Consider the following 15,675-nt stretch of genomic DNA (forward strand, 5'->3'; position numbering starts at 1 on the left):
TCCCTGGACCTCCTCAATGTCCACCTCCTGAACATCAGACTCCATGTCTTCTCCCTGGACCTCCTCAATGTCCACCTCTTGAACATCAGACTCCATGTCTTCTTCCTGGACCTCCTCAATGTCCACCTCTTGAACATCAGACTCCATGTCTTCTTCCTGGACCTCCTCAATGTCCACCTCTTGAACATCAGACTCCATGTCTTCTCCCTGGACCTCCTCAATGTCCACCTCTTGAACATCAGACTCCATGTCTTCTCCCTGGACCTCCTCAATGACCACCTCTTGAACATCAGACTCCATGTCTTCTTCCTGGACCTCCTCAATGTCCACCTCTTGAACATCAGACTGAGGCCTCATCTTCACTGTCACTTTCCAACATTGTTGAGGATGGCTCATTGTCAGGCTCAAAAAGCCTCAAATATGCCCGGATGGCCACCAATTTTTCAACCCTTGTATTGGTCAGCCTGTTGTGTGCTTTGGTGTGTGTGTGTTCCCAAACAAGGACCAGTTGCGCTCTGAGGCGGCTGATGTTGGTGGGATTTGGAGGATGATGGAGGCAACAGGGGAAAGAGCCTCAGATCCACAAAGTCCCTTCCTCCAGGTGGCTGATGAGATCTGTTGGCACGACTGCCATATTGCATCTTCATACCAAAGCCCTTGCTTGGAAGTGTACTTCGCCAGACTGCCTAGAACCTTGCCCTCATCCAGGCCAAGGTGGCGAGACACAGTAGTGATGACACCATAGGCCTTGTTGATCTCTGCAGCAGACAGGATGCTCTTGCCAGCGTACTTGGGGTCCAACATGTACGCTGCGGCGTGTTTGGGCTTCAGGCAGAAGTCTTCCTGCTTTTTGATGTATTTCAGAACTGCAGTTTCCTCTGCATGGAGCGACAGTAAAGTGGGCAGGGCAGTACGGATTTCTTCTCTTACGTCTGCAAGCAGAGTCTGAACATCAGACAGGATGACATTGTCTCCCTCAATCCGTGCAATGGCTACTGCTATAGGTTTCAGGAGTTTCAGGCTGCTTTACCACTCTCTCCCCAAAACACATCATCCAGGAGGATCCTCTTGATGGGGCTGTCCATATCAGCAGACTGTGATATGGCCATTTCTTGGAGAAACTCCTTCCCCTCCAGAAGACTGTCAGAGTGTGGGCTCAATAGCATCTCATTAGTGTGCAAGATCTTGAGAATCAGCTGTACATGTGATGGAAGAATGCACTGTGCATGCAGAGGGTTGCAATTCCATTGAATTGGGGAAAGTTTAACCAAAATATGTCACAAGACCTAGAATTGCCTTGTGTATCCCACAAAAAAGGTCCACTGTTAAAAGCTAACTTTTTTCTGAATTGAAGCTAAATTCCCTAAATTTGACGGAAGGTTTCCGACCCTTTGCAACCTTACTATAAGACAGCGGACGGTTGAAGAGTTAAATGACAACATCTACATGGCAGCTCTAATGACAGCTCACACAAACTGCCATAATGTTTTAGTGTGTCCTCTCCAGTCACAAGCCAGATGTCTGATCAGCGAACAGGGATATACAGAGAGGGCTGAGCTGTTCTCCAACCAGTTCTAGCTGAGCAACTACCTTTATTTACTCCTGTTATTGTCTGTATGTTCTTCCAAAAAAAGGAACCTCCAATCTATTTGAACTGTTGTAGACTTTCGACCTGTTCGTGTCAGTACTGCGTGATTGTTATCGTTACAAGTTATCGTTAGGCTACTCATTGTGTATAATTCCTGGTGCTATAATTTTTTTCTCTCTCTGCATTGTTGGGAAACGCCGGTAAAGTCAACATTTCACTGAGTTGTTTACCTAGCATGTGCGAAATAACGTTTGGAGGTGCTGGGTGGACATTTAGTCGACACACCAGTCATAAGAGGAGTAGTAAATGAAGGTAGTTGCTTAAAATTCCATATTTGGTGAGTAACAAACTTATTTTGACATTAGAAGGCTCACAGTTTGTTTAACATGATTCTTGAACGACTACCTCATCCCACACATAGAATTCTGTCCCTCAGTCGAGCAGGGAGGTTTTCCAATGCCTTACTCAAAAAAAAGCAGACATTGAATATCCTTTGAGCATGGTGAAGTTATTAATTACATTTCGGGATGGTGTATCAATACACCCAGTCATTAAAAAGAAACAGGCGTCCTTCCTAACTCAGTTACCGGAGAGGAAAGAAACCACTCAGGGATTTCATCATGAGACCAATGGACAGTTACAGAGTTTAATGGCTGTGATGGGAGAAAACTGAAGATAGTTACTCCACAATATGACCTAATTGACTGACTAAAAAGAAGAATACAAATATTCCAAAACATGTATTCTGTTTGCAACAAGGCACCAAAGTAATACTGCAACAAAATGTGGCAAAGAAATTAACTTTTTTGTCCTGAATAAAAGTGTTTTGTTTGGGGCAAATCCAACACAGCACATCACTGAGTATCACTCTTCATATTTTCAAGAATGGTGGTGACTTAATCATGTTATGGGTATGCTTGTCATCGGCAAGGACTAGGAAGATTTTGGGGGGATAAAAATAAATGGAATAGAGCTAAGCACAGGCAAAATCCTAGAGTAAAACCTGGTTCAGTCTGCTTTCCAACAGGCACTGGGAGATTAATTCACCTTCCAGCAGGACAATAAACAAAAACTCAAGGCCAAATCTACACTGGAGTTGCTTACCAAGACAACATTGAATGTTCCTGAGTGGCCAAGTTAACTTCTTGACGCTAGGAGGCAGAATTGTTATATTTGGAAAAATAACGTTCCCAATGTAAACGGCCTATATCTCAGGCCCAGATGCTAAAATATGCATATAATTAACAGATTAGGATAGAAAACACTCTAAAGTTTCCAAAACTGTCAGAATATTGTCAGTGAGTATAACAGAACTGATTTTGCAGGCGAAAACCTGAGGAAATCCAACCCGGAAGTGCCTCTTATTTTGAAAAATCCCTGTTCCATTGCCTGCCTATCCTCCATTTAAAGGGATATCAACCAGATTCCTTTTCCAATGGCTTCCACAGGTTGTGAACAGGCTTTAGACATAGTTTAAAGCTTTTATTCTGAAAAATGAGCGAGATGTATCAGAACTCGTCAGTGGATGGCCAGATGTCCTTTGATTTAGTTCATGCGCGCGAAAGTTGTAGCTCGACATTTTCTTTATCTATTGTATTGAATAGTTTACCGTCCGGTTGAAATATTACCGATTATTTGTTAAGAACAACCTGAGGATTGTTTATAAAAAACGTTTGACATGTTTCTACGAACTTTACGGATACTATTTGGAATTTTCGTCTGCCCTTCATGACCGCTCAAGCCTGTTGATTTCTGAACATAACGTACCAACCAAATGGAGGTTTTTGGATATAAAAATAATATTTATCGAACAAAAGGAACATTTATTGTGTAACTAAGAGTCTCGTGAGTGCAAACATCCAAAGATCATCAAAGGTAAGCGATTAATTTTATTGCTTTTCTGACTTTCGTGACCAATCTACATTGCTGCTAGCTGTTCGTAATGTTTTGTCTAGTGATCGATAAACTCACAAGCGCTTGGATTGCTTTCGCTGTAAAGCATATTTTCAAAATCTGACATGTGGATTAACAACAAAGTAAGGTGTGTTTTGGTATGTTTCACTTGTGATTTCATGACAATAAATATTTGTAGTAAATTTTTTTTAATTTAGCGCTCTGCAATTCAGCGGTTGTTTACGAAAATGATCTGTGCTAAAGGGATCCGTGCGCCAAGAGGTTTTAAACCTTTTACTTAAATCAGCTTGGAAAATATATGGCAAAACTTGAAAATGACTGTCTAGCAATGATCAACAACCAACTTGATAGAGCTTGACTAATATTTTTATGAATAATGTGCAAATATTGTACAATCCAGGTGTGGAAAGCTCTTAGACACCCAGAAAGAGTCACAGCTGTAATCGCTGCCAAAGGTGTCTCTAACATGTATTGACTGTGGGGTTGGATACTTAACTAATCAATATTATTTATTTATTTTATTTTATTTAACCTTTATTTAACCAGGAAGGGCTCATTGAGATTTAAAATCTCTTTTTCAAGAGCGTCCTGGCCAAGATAGGCAGCACCAAGTCATTACAAAAAATTACAGACAGACAACATGAAAAACTACAAGTAATCTAGTAGTAATCTAGTAATCTAGTAATCTAATATATAAACAGAGTGTACAAACCATTCGAAACATGACAGACTGACCAGGTGAAAGCCATCATCCCTTATTGATGTCACTTGTTAAATCCAATTCAATCAGCCCCGACAAATTGAGGCTGTTCTGAGGGCGAAAGGGGGGTGCAATTCCATATTAGGAAGTTGTTCACTCAGTGTATCAGTGTTTCATTTTCCACTTTGACAGAGTATTACAATTAAATCCAATTTCAAATCCAAAACAGAACATCCAAAACTCAAGCCTCCATCCCCCTGGACATCCCCTGGACGCTAACTCAAGCCTCCACCCCCCCCCTGGACGCTAACTCAAGCCTCCACCCCCCCACCCCCCCCCCCCCCGGACGCTAACTCAAGCCTCCATCCCCCTGGACGCTTACTCAATCCTCCATCCCCCTGGACGCTAACTCAAGCCTCCACTCCAACCCCCCCCGGACGCTAACTCAAGCCTCCACCCCCACCCCCCCCCACCCCACCCACCCGGACGCTGACTCAAGCCTCCATCCCCCCGGACGCTGACTCAAGCCTCCACCCCCCCCCTGGACGCTAACTCAAGCCTCCACCCCCCCCCCCCTGGACGCTAACTCAAGCCTCCATCCCCCCGGACGCTTACTCAAGCCTCCATCCCCCCGGACGCTTACTCAAGCCTCCATCCCCCTGGACGCTAACTCAAGCCTCCATCCCCCCGGACGCTAACTCAAGCCTCCATCCCCCCGGACGCTAACTCAAGCCTCCATCCCCCCGGACGCTAACTCAAGCCTCCATCCCCCCGGACGCTAACTCAAGCCTCCATCCCCCCGGACGCTAACTCAAGCCTCCATCCCCCCGGACGCTAACTCAAGCCTCCATCCCCCCGGACGCTAACTCAAGCCTCCATCCCCCCGGACGCTAACTCAAGCCTCCATCCCCCCGGACGCTAACTCAAGCCTCCATCCCCCCACCCACATATATATTTTTTTGTGTATGTGTACTTGTGTATATTTGTGTACGTATGTATATTTATATACTATCTCCAATTGTAAATTTGTTACAAAAATTGTAAATGTATGCTGCTTTTGTTGTTAAAGGGAGGGAGCTGTTTCAATAAGTATAAGAGGATAAAAGGACGTATCTGTTCAATTTGTAATTCTTCATATGTCCAATAAAAATATATAGAAAAAATCTAATCTAAAACATCTACTTGAAAATCTATGGAGGAACTGAACATGGGCGTCTGACAATGATCAACAACCAATTTGAAGAGTTTTGAAAATAATAAAATGGGCAAATGTTGAACAATCCAGGTGTGGAAAGTTCTTAGAAACGTACCTAGAAAGACTCACAGCTGTAATCTATGCCAAAGGTGCTTCTAAAAAGTATTGATTCAGAGGTGTGAATACTTACGTTTTATTTATTTAACTAGGCAAGTCAGTTAAGAACAAATTCTTATTTACAATGGCGGCCTACCAAAAGGCAAAAGGCCTCCTGCGGGGACGGGGGCCTGGGATTAAACATAAAAACATAGGACAAAACACACAACACGACAAGAGACACCACAACACTGCATAGAGAGAGACACCACAACACTGCATAGAGACACCACAACACTGCATAGAGACACCACAACACTGCATAGAGAGAGACACCACAACACTGCATAGAGAGAGACACCACAACACTGCATAGAGAGAGACACCACAACACTGCATAGAGAGAGACACCACAACACTGCATAGAGAGAGACACCACAACACTGCATAGAGACACCACAACACTGCATAGAGAGAGACACCACAACACTGCATAGAGAGAGACACCACAACACTGCATAGAGAGAGACACCACAACACTGCATAGAGAGAGACACCACAACACTGCATAGAGAGAGACACCACAACACTGCATAGAGAGAGACACCACAACACTGCATAGAGAGAGACACCACAACACTACATAGAGAGAGACACCACAACACTGCATAGAGACACCACAACACTGCATAGAGAGAGACACCACAACACTGCATAGAGACACCACAACACTGCATAGAGAGAGACACCACAACACTGCATAGAGAGAGACACCACAACACTGCATAGAGAGAGACACCACAACACTGCATAGAGAGAGACACCACAACACTGCATAGAGAGAGACACCACAACACTACATAGAGAGAGACACCACAACACTGCATAGAGACACCACAACACTGCATAGAGAGAGACACCACAACACTGCATAGAGACACCACAACACTGCATAGAGAGAGACACCACAACACTACATAGAGAGAGACACCACAACACTGCATAGAGACACCACAACACTGCATAGAGAGAGACACCACAACACTGCATAGAGACACCACAACACTGCATAGAGACACCACAACACTGCATAGAGAGAGACACCACAACACTGCATAGAGACACCACAACACTGCATAGAGAGAGACACCACAACACTGCATAGAGAGAGACACCACAACACTGCATAGAGAGAGACACCACAACACTGCATAGAGAGAGACACCACAACACTGCATAGAGAGAGACACCACAACACTGCATAGAGAGAGACACCACAACACTGCATAGAGAGAGACACCACAACACTGCATAGAGAGAGACACCACAACACTACATAGAGACACCACAACACTGCATAGAGACACCACAACACTGCATAGAGAGAGACACCACAACACTGCATAGAGAGAGACACCACAACACTACATAGAGAGAGACACCACAACACTACATAGAGACACCACAACACTGCATAGAGAGAGACACCACAACACTACATAGAGAGAGACACCACAACACTACATAGAGACACCACAACACTGCATAGAGACACCACAACACTGCATAGAGAGAGACACCACAACACTGCATAGAGAGAGACACCACAACACTGCATAGAGAGAGACACCACAACACTACATAAAGAGAGACACCACAACACTACATAGAGAGAGACACCACAACACTGCATAGAGAGAGACACCACAACACTACATAAAGAGAGACACCACAACACTGCATAAAGAGAGACACCACAACACTGCATAGAGAGAGACACCACAACACTGCATAGAGAGAGACACCACAACACTACATAGAGAGACACCACAACACTACATAAAGAGAGACACCACAACACTGCATAGAGAGAGACACCACAACACTACATAGAGAGACACCACAACACTACATAAAGAGAGACACCACAACACTACATAGAGAGACACCACAACACTACATAAAAGAGAGACACCACAACACTACATGAAGAGAGACAACACTACATAAAGAGAGAGACCACAACACTACATAAAGAGAGAGACACCACAACACTACATAGAGAGACACCACAACACTACATAGAGAGAGACCACAACACTACATAGAGAGAGACCACAACACTACATAAAGAGAGAGACACCACAACACTACATAAAGAGAGAGACACCACAACACTACATAGAGAGACACCACAACACTACATAGAGAGACACCACAACACTACATAGAGAGACACCACAACACTACATAGAGAGACACCACAACACTACATAGAGAGACACCACAACACTACATAAAGAGAGAGACCACAACACTACATAAAGAGAGAGACACCACAACACTACAAAAAGAGAGACACCACAACACTACATAGAGAGAGACCACAACACTACATAAAGAGACACCACAACACTACATAAAGAGAGAGACACCACAACATTACATAGAGAGAGACCACAACACTACATAAAGAGACACCACAACACTACATAGAGAGAGACCACAACACTACATAAAGAGAGACACCACAACACTACGTATAGAGACACCACAACACTACATAAAGAGAGAGACAACACAACACTACATAAAGAGAGAGAGACACCACAACACTACATAGAGAGAGATACACCACAACACTACATAAAGAGAGACACCACAACACTACATAGAGAGAGACCACAACACTACATAAAGAGACACCACAACACTACATAGAGAGAGACCACAACACTACATAAAGAGAGACACCACAACACTACATATAGAGACACCACAACACTACATAAAGAGAGACACCACAACACTACATATAGAGACACCACAACACTACATAAAGAGAGAGACAACACAACACTACATAAAGAGAGAGAGACACCACAACACTACATAAAGAGAGATACACCACAACACTACATGAAGAGAGAAAACACTACATAAAGAGAGACACCACAACACTACATAAAGAGAGACACCACAACACTACATAAAGAGAGACACCACATCACTACATAAAGAGAGACAACACAACACTACATAAAGAGAGACCACAACACTACATAAAGAGAGAGACCACAACACTACATAAAGAGAGACACTACAACACTACATAAAGAGAGACACCACAACACTACATAGAGAGACACCACAACACTACATAAAGAGAGAGACAACACAACACTACATAAAGAGACACCACAACAGTACATAAAGAGACACCACAACACTACATAAAGAGAGAGACAACACAATACTACATAAAGAGAGAGAGACACCACAACACTACATAAAGAGAGAGACACCACAACACTACATAAAGAGAGAGACCACAACACTACATAAAGAGAGACACCACAACACTACATAAAGAGAGATACACCACAACACTACATGAAGAGAGAAAACACTACATAAAGAGAGACACCACAACACTACATAAAGAGAGAGACCACAACACTACATAAAGAGAGACAACACAACACTACATAAAGAGAGACACCACAACACTACATAAAGAGAGACACCACAACACTACATAGAGAGAGAGACACCACAACACTACATAAAGAGAGAGACCACATCACTACATAAAGAGAGAGACACCACAACACTACATAAAGAGAGAGACAACACAACACTACATAAAGAGAGAGACCACAACACTACATAAAGAGAGACACCACAACACTACATAAAGAGAGATACACCACAACACTACATGAAGAGAGAAAACACTACATAAAGAGAGACACCACAACACTACATAAAGAGAGAGACCACAACACTACATAAAGAGAGACAACACAACACTACATAAAGAGAGACACCACAACACTACATAAAGAGAGACACCACAACACTACATAGAGACACCACAACACTACATAAAGAGAGAGAGACACTACAACACTACATAAAGAGAGATACACTACAACACTACATAAAGAGACACAACACAACACTACATAAAGAGAGAGAGACACTACAACACTACATAAAGAGAGACACCACAACACTACATAAAGAGAGATACACTACAACACTACATAAAGAGACACAACACAACACTACATAAAGAGATACACTACAACACTACATAAAGAGACACAACACAACACTACATAAAGAGAGACACCACAACACTACATAAAGAGAGACAACACAACACTACATAAAGAGAGACACCACAACACTACATAAAGAGAGACACCACAACACTACATAAAGAGAGAAAACACAACACTACATAAAGAGAGAAAACACAACACTACATAGAGAGAGACACCACAACACTACATAAAGAGAGAAAACAACACTACATAGAGAGAGACACCACACACTACATAAAGAGAGACACCACAACACTACATAAAGAGAGACAACACAACACTACATAGAGAGAGACACCACAACACTACATAAAGAGAGACACCACAACACTACATAAAGAGAGACAACACAACACTACATAAAGAGAGACACCACTACACTACATAAAGAGAGACACCACTACACTACATAAAGAGAGAGACACCACAACACTACATAAAGAGAGACACCACAACACTACATAAAGAGAGACACCACATCACTACATAAAGAGAGACACCACATCACTACATAAAGAGAGACACCACAACACTACATAGAGAGACACCACAACACTACATAGAGAGACACCACAACACTACATAAAGAGACACAACACAACACTACATAGAGAGAGACCACAACACTACATAAAGAGACACAACACAACACTACATAAAGAGAGACACCACAACACTACATAGAGAGAGACACCACAACACTACATAGAGAGAGACACCACAACACTACATAGAGAGAGAGACACCACAACACTACATAGAGAGAGAGACACCACAACACTACATAAAGAGAGACACCACAACACTACATAGAGAGACAACACAACACTACATAAAGAGAGAGACCACAACACTACATAAAGAGAGACACCACAACACTACATAGAGAGACAACACAACACTACATAAAGAGAGACACCACAACACTACATAAAGAGAGACACCACAACACTACATAAAGAGAGACACCACATCACTACATAAAGAGAGACACCACAACACTACATAAAGAGAGACACCACAACACTACATAAAGAGAGACAACACAACAACATAGCATGGCAGCAACACATGACAACACAGCATGGTAGCAACACATGACAACACAGCATGGTAGCAACATCATCGGGCAGGGACAACAACACAAAGGGAAAGAAGGTAGACAATACATCACGCAATACATCATGTAAATGAGATGTCGATTTAATTTTCAATAAATTAGCAAAAATATTCAACAAAAAAATTCACTTTGTCATTATATGTAGATGGGTGAGAGAAATAATATATTCGATCCATTTTAAATTCAGGCTGTAACACAAAATGTGGAACTAATTAAAGGGTATGAATACTTTCTCAAGGTACTGTATGAAACTTTGATAAACTTGAAACTATAGTTTGTAAACTTGATTCAAACAATCTACAATAGTGCAACTTAATATATACATTTAATTTGAATATTCAATTAAATTGAAATATATATATTTAAACTGAATATAATATTCACTCAATTCAGTGTCAAATCATGAAATACAAGTTCAATTTATGAATTAAATGATTACATTTCTACATTAGAAATTTAAAAAATATTAAATTCAAAGTCCTAGCTAAAACGAATTCAAAATGAAAGAAATCAAATACAATTTATGTTGGTACTGAAATCGCTCCATATTAATGTTGAGACCGAGCGTCGGGACTCAGAAGTCCCCCATACAGAAGAGGACTTCGTCCAGTGACTGATATATAATGGAAGTCGTAGGCAGCGATTCTCACCTGAACCTTCCTCCGCAGTGTTGGCATTGGTCCCCGACCCAACCGGGGCTGCACACACAGTTGCCCGTAGACGTGTTGCATTGCCCATTCATGCACGGTTTGTCGCATTCTTTCGCATCGGTGATAGCGGGCAGTCCAAGGAGAAGCCCGAAAGCGGAGAAAATGAGCAGTGTTTGGAGCATCGAGGCCCGGCCACCAACCTCCACCAGCCCGCTAGTCAGGCTCAGGATGCAGGCCGGCCGCCGTATCGCCCCGTCCATTCTCTAAAAGATGGCTACTGCTCGAAACAGGTCCGTACCACTAGTCCACTTCTGGTCGTATTTGAATGCGACCGGCCTGGTTTTCAAGCTCCGTGGAAATATGAGAGGGACACAGTTGTTGCTAGAACGACTCCTTCCTATCTCCTTGTTGTGCTTGATTATAATCTCATTCTTCCATTACATTTTTCCGGTGGCTATGATACCACCGCTGAACATAGCTGCATATTGACATCCGGAAGTGACGTCAGGAGGCGTTTACAGACACACACGGAAATGCGCAACGATTGCAGATGTCACGAGGACATCAATTTTATTATGGGTTTAAAATTCCAATTAAATTTGTTCCAGTAAATGTATGATCATTTTTTATCTAACACATGATTTAATGCATACTTAAACTTTATACATGTACCCTCAATTACAGATGATTCTGATTGAATTGCATTCAGAGTATTCTTTATAATAAAGGCCATGCAAGCCCATGGAAACACAGCGCTCTTTCATGGTGAGAGGTCAGCCTGCAGAAGACATAAACAGACAACCCTGACATTTAGCAATCAGATTAGAAATAGAGACAAACTGACTGTAAATGTCTCTAAATTGTCTCTGCTGTAATAATCACAGTCTAATGTCTCTATCTATACATTTTGAGAGGGTTTTATGCACACAACAATAAAACAGCATCACCGTGTTGACTGATTAGAATCACCGTGGTAATGAACCCGTTTTGTAGTTCAGAATGTAGGTGAATCACCATGGTAATGAACCCGTTTTGTAGTTCAGAATGTAGGTGAATCACCATGGTAATGGACCCGTTTTGTAGTTCAGAATGTAGGTGAATCACCATGGTAATGGACCCGTTTTGTAGTTCAGAATGTAGGTGAATCACCATGGTCATGGACCCGTTTTGTAGTTCAGAATGTAGGTGAATCACCATGGTAATGAACCCGTTTTGTAGTTCAGAATGTAGGTGAATCACCATGGTAATGAACCCGTTTTGTAGTTCAGAATGTAGGTGAATCACCATGGTAATGGACCCGTTTTGTAGTTCAGAATGTAGGTGAATCACCATGGTAATGAACCCGTTTTGTAGTTCAGAATGTAGGTGAATCACCATGGTAATGAACCCGTTTTGTAGTTCAGAATGTAGGTGAATCACCATTGTAATGAACCCGTTTTGTAGTTCAGAATGTAGGTGAATCACCATGGTAATGAACCCGTTTTGTAGTTCAGAATGTAGGTGAATCACCATGGTAATGAACCCGTTTTGTAGTTCAGAATGTAGGTGAATCACCATGGTAATGGACCCGTTTTGTAGTTCAGAATGTAGGTGAATCACCATGGTAATGAACCCGTTTTGTAGTTCAGAATGTAGGTGAATCACCATGGTAATGAACCCGTTTTGTAGTTCAGAATGTAGGTGAATCACCATGGTAATGGACCCATAACAACCTGCCTCCTCCTGACAGTGCTGTAGGAACAACCCTCACATCACAAATGGCATCCTATTCACTATAGAGTGCACTACTTTGGATTAAAATTGTATTCAGACAGATGACAAACGAGGGGGAGACCGATTAGGAAGAGACCAAGTGGCGTCTGCACAATAGTGCCCTACTGTGGACCAGGAAGCTGCTAGCCAAACCAAACACACTGGTCCAGTTCCTGTCCTACTGTGGACCAGGAAGCTGGAAGCTGGTCTACTAGATGTTGTCAGCCTGTACAGTCTGTGGCTCACAGCTCTTCTCCACGTTGTCAGTCTGGAACACAGCTCTTCCCTACGTTGTCAGTCTGTGGAACACAGCTCTTCTCTATGTTGTCAGTCTGTACAGTCTGGAACACAGCTCTTCTCTACGTTGTCAGTCTCTGGAACACAGCTCTTCTCTACGTTGTCAGTCTGTACAGTCTGGAACACAGCTCTTCTCCACGTTGTCAGTCTGGAACACAGCTCTTCACTACGTTGTCAGTCTGTGGAACACAGCTCTTCTCTACGTTGTCAGTCTGTACAGTCTGTGGCTCACAGCTCTTCTCTACGTTGTCAGTCTGTACAGTCTGGAACACAGCTCTTCTCTACGTTGTCAGTCTGTGGAACACAGCTCTTCTCTACGTTGTCAGCCTGTACAGTCTGTGGCTCACAGCTCTTCTCTACGTTGTCAGTCTGTACAGTCTGTGGCTCACAGCTCTTCTCCACGTTGTCAGTCTGGAACACAGCTCTTCACTACGTTGTCAGTCTGTGGAACACAGCTCTTCTCTACGTTGTCAGTCTGTACAGTCTGTGGCTCACAGCTCTTCTCTACGTTGTCAGTCTGTACAGTCTGTGGAACACAGCTCTTCTCTACGTTGTCAGTCTGTGGAACACAGCTCTTCACTACGTTGTCAGTCTGTGGCTCACAGCTCTTCTCTACGTTGTCAGTCTGTACAGTCTGTGGAACACAACTCTTCACTACGTTGTCAGTCTGTGGAACACAGCTCTTCTCTACGTTGTCAGTCTGTGGAACACAGCTCTTCTCCACGTTGTCAGTCTGTGGAACACAGCTCTTCACTACGTTGTCAGTCTGTGGAACACAGCTCTTCTCTACGTTGTCAGTCTGTACAGTCTGTGGAACACAGCTCTTCTCTACGTTGTCAGTCTCTGGAACACAGCTCTTCTCTACGTTGTCAGTCTGTGGAACACAGCTCTTCTCTACGTTGTCAGTCTGTGGAACACAGCTCTTCTCTACGTTGTCAGTCTGTGGAACACAGCTCTTCTCTACGTTGTCAGTCTGTGGAACACAGCTCTTCTCTACGTTGTCAGTCTGTGGAACACAGCTCTTCACCACGTTGTCAGTCTGTACAGTCTGTGGCTCTTTAGTCATATCCCAGTTTACCTATTTGCTTATGGTCTTGCCTACACCTAGCGACCAGTTTTTTAAATTATATGCACAAACAATATTCAATTGTATTTGGAACGGCAATCCAGACAAAATTAAACAGGCCTATTTATATAATGAGAATGAATTTGGAGCGCTGAAATGATTCAATATTAAAGCATTAGACCTCTCACTAAAGGCATCAGTCATACAAAAGTTATACTTAAATCTGAACTGGTTCTCTAGTAAATTAGTAAGAATGTCTCACCCCATGTTCAAGAATGGCCTTTTCCTCTTTATTCAGATTGCAGCCTCTCACTTTCAGTTATTTGATTACAAAAAAATATAATCCAAAATATAATTCTTTTTTAAAACAAGCCTTAGAAAGTTGGTTGCAATTTCAATTTAATCCACCTGTAAAGACAGAACAAATAATACAACAAATATTGTGGTTAAACTCCAGCTAGTCAAACGTTTGCAACATTTTGACTAGCTGGACCTTGCTACCAATGTGGAAGCTTACGATTTTCTTTCTTTGACAAAATGTTTGATCAAAAGTTGTAAAGATCTTTTAGTTTAGTTGGTTGGCTTACTCTCTCTGCATGAGTATGCTGCTAGGCTAGATAGCCACTTGACTGAAACATGGCTCAAGCATGATGAATTTACTGTGTTAAATGAGGCCTCTTCTCCTGGTTACACTAGTGACCAGAATGAGAATGGCACCGGAGGGGACGGCTGTTGTTTTACGGAGGGGACGGCCGCTGTTTTACGTGCTCCTAACCAATTGTGTGGTGTTTTTTCTCGTTGTTTGTAACTTGTTTTGTACATAATGTTTCTGCCATCGTCTCTTATTGCTGAAAAGAGCTTCTGGATATCAGAACAGCGATTATTCACCTCCAACTGGAAAAAGCTTTTTTTTCTTTTTTTTACGAATTGGAGGCGAAAGATTTACGTCTCCTCCCGGACCAGGGGGCGCAGATCCGGGTGTTTAGGGAGAATTTGTCAGCGAGTTGATAATCCGCCTTCACCATCTGTCCGTTCTATTGGCAAACGTGCAGTCACTGGAGAATAAACTGGATGAGCTCCGTCCGAGACTATGATATACATTTGGCATAAGACAAACGGTTGTGGTCTGTGTCTATTTGTCAACAGCTGGTTTGCGATGTCTAATATTAAAGAAGTCTTGAGGTA

General features: G+C 42.6%; 1 protein-coding gene across 7 annotated transcripts in view; it reads right to left on the reverse strand.

Moving 5' to 3' along the window:
* LOC129811250 (attractin-like) overlaps window positions 1-11,866 on the reverse strand; it is a 242,380-nt gene extending 230,514 nt beyond the window's left edge. For 5 of the 7 annotated variants that reach the window (XM_055862410.1, XM_055862406.1, XM_055862405.1 and 2 more), the window contains exon 1: window positions 11,376-11,865. In XM_055862410.1, coding sequence (XP_055718385.1) covers window positions 11,376-11,635 — 260 coding nt within the window. In that variant the 5' untranslated portion in view covers window positions 11,636-11,865. Of the gene's footprint in view, window positions 1-11,375 lie in introns of all 7 variants that reach the window. The other 2 variants (XM_055862407.1, XM_055862408.1) reach the window with 2 other exon arrangements.
* Between the last annotated feature and the right edge of the window lie 3,809 nt (window positions 11,867-15,675).

This window comes from Salvelinus fontinalis, chromosome 15, assembly GCF_029448725.1.
Source record: "Salvelinus fontinalis isolate EN_2023a chromosome 15, ASM2944872v1, whole genome shotgun sequence".
In the NCBI taxonomy this organism is placed as follows: Eukaryota; Metazoa; Chordata; class Actinopteri; order Salmoniformes; family Salmonidae; genus Salvelinus; species Salvelinus fontinalis.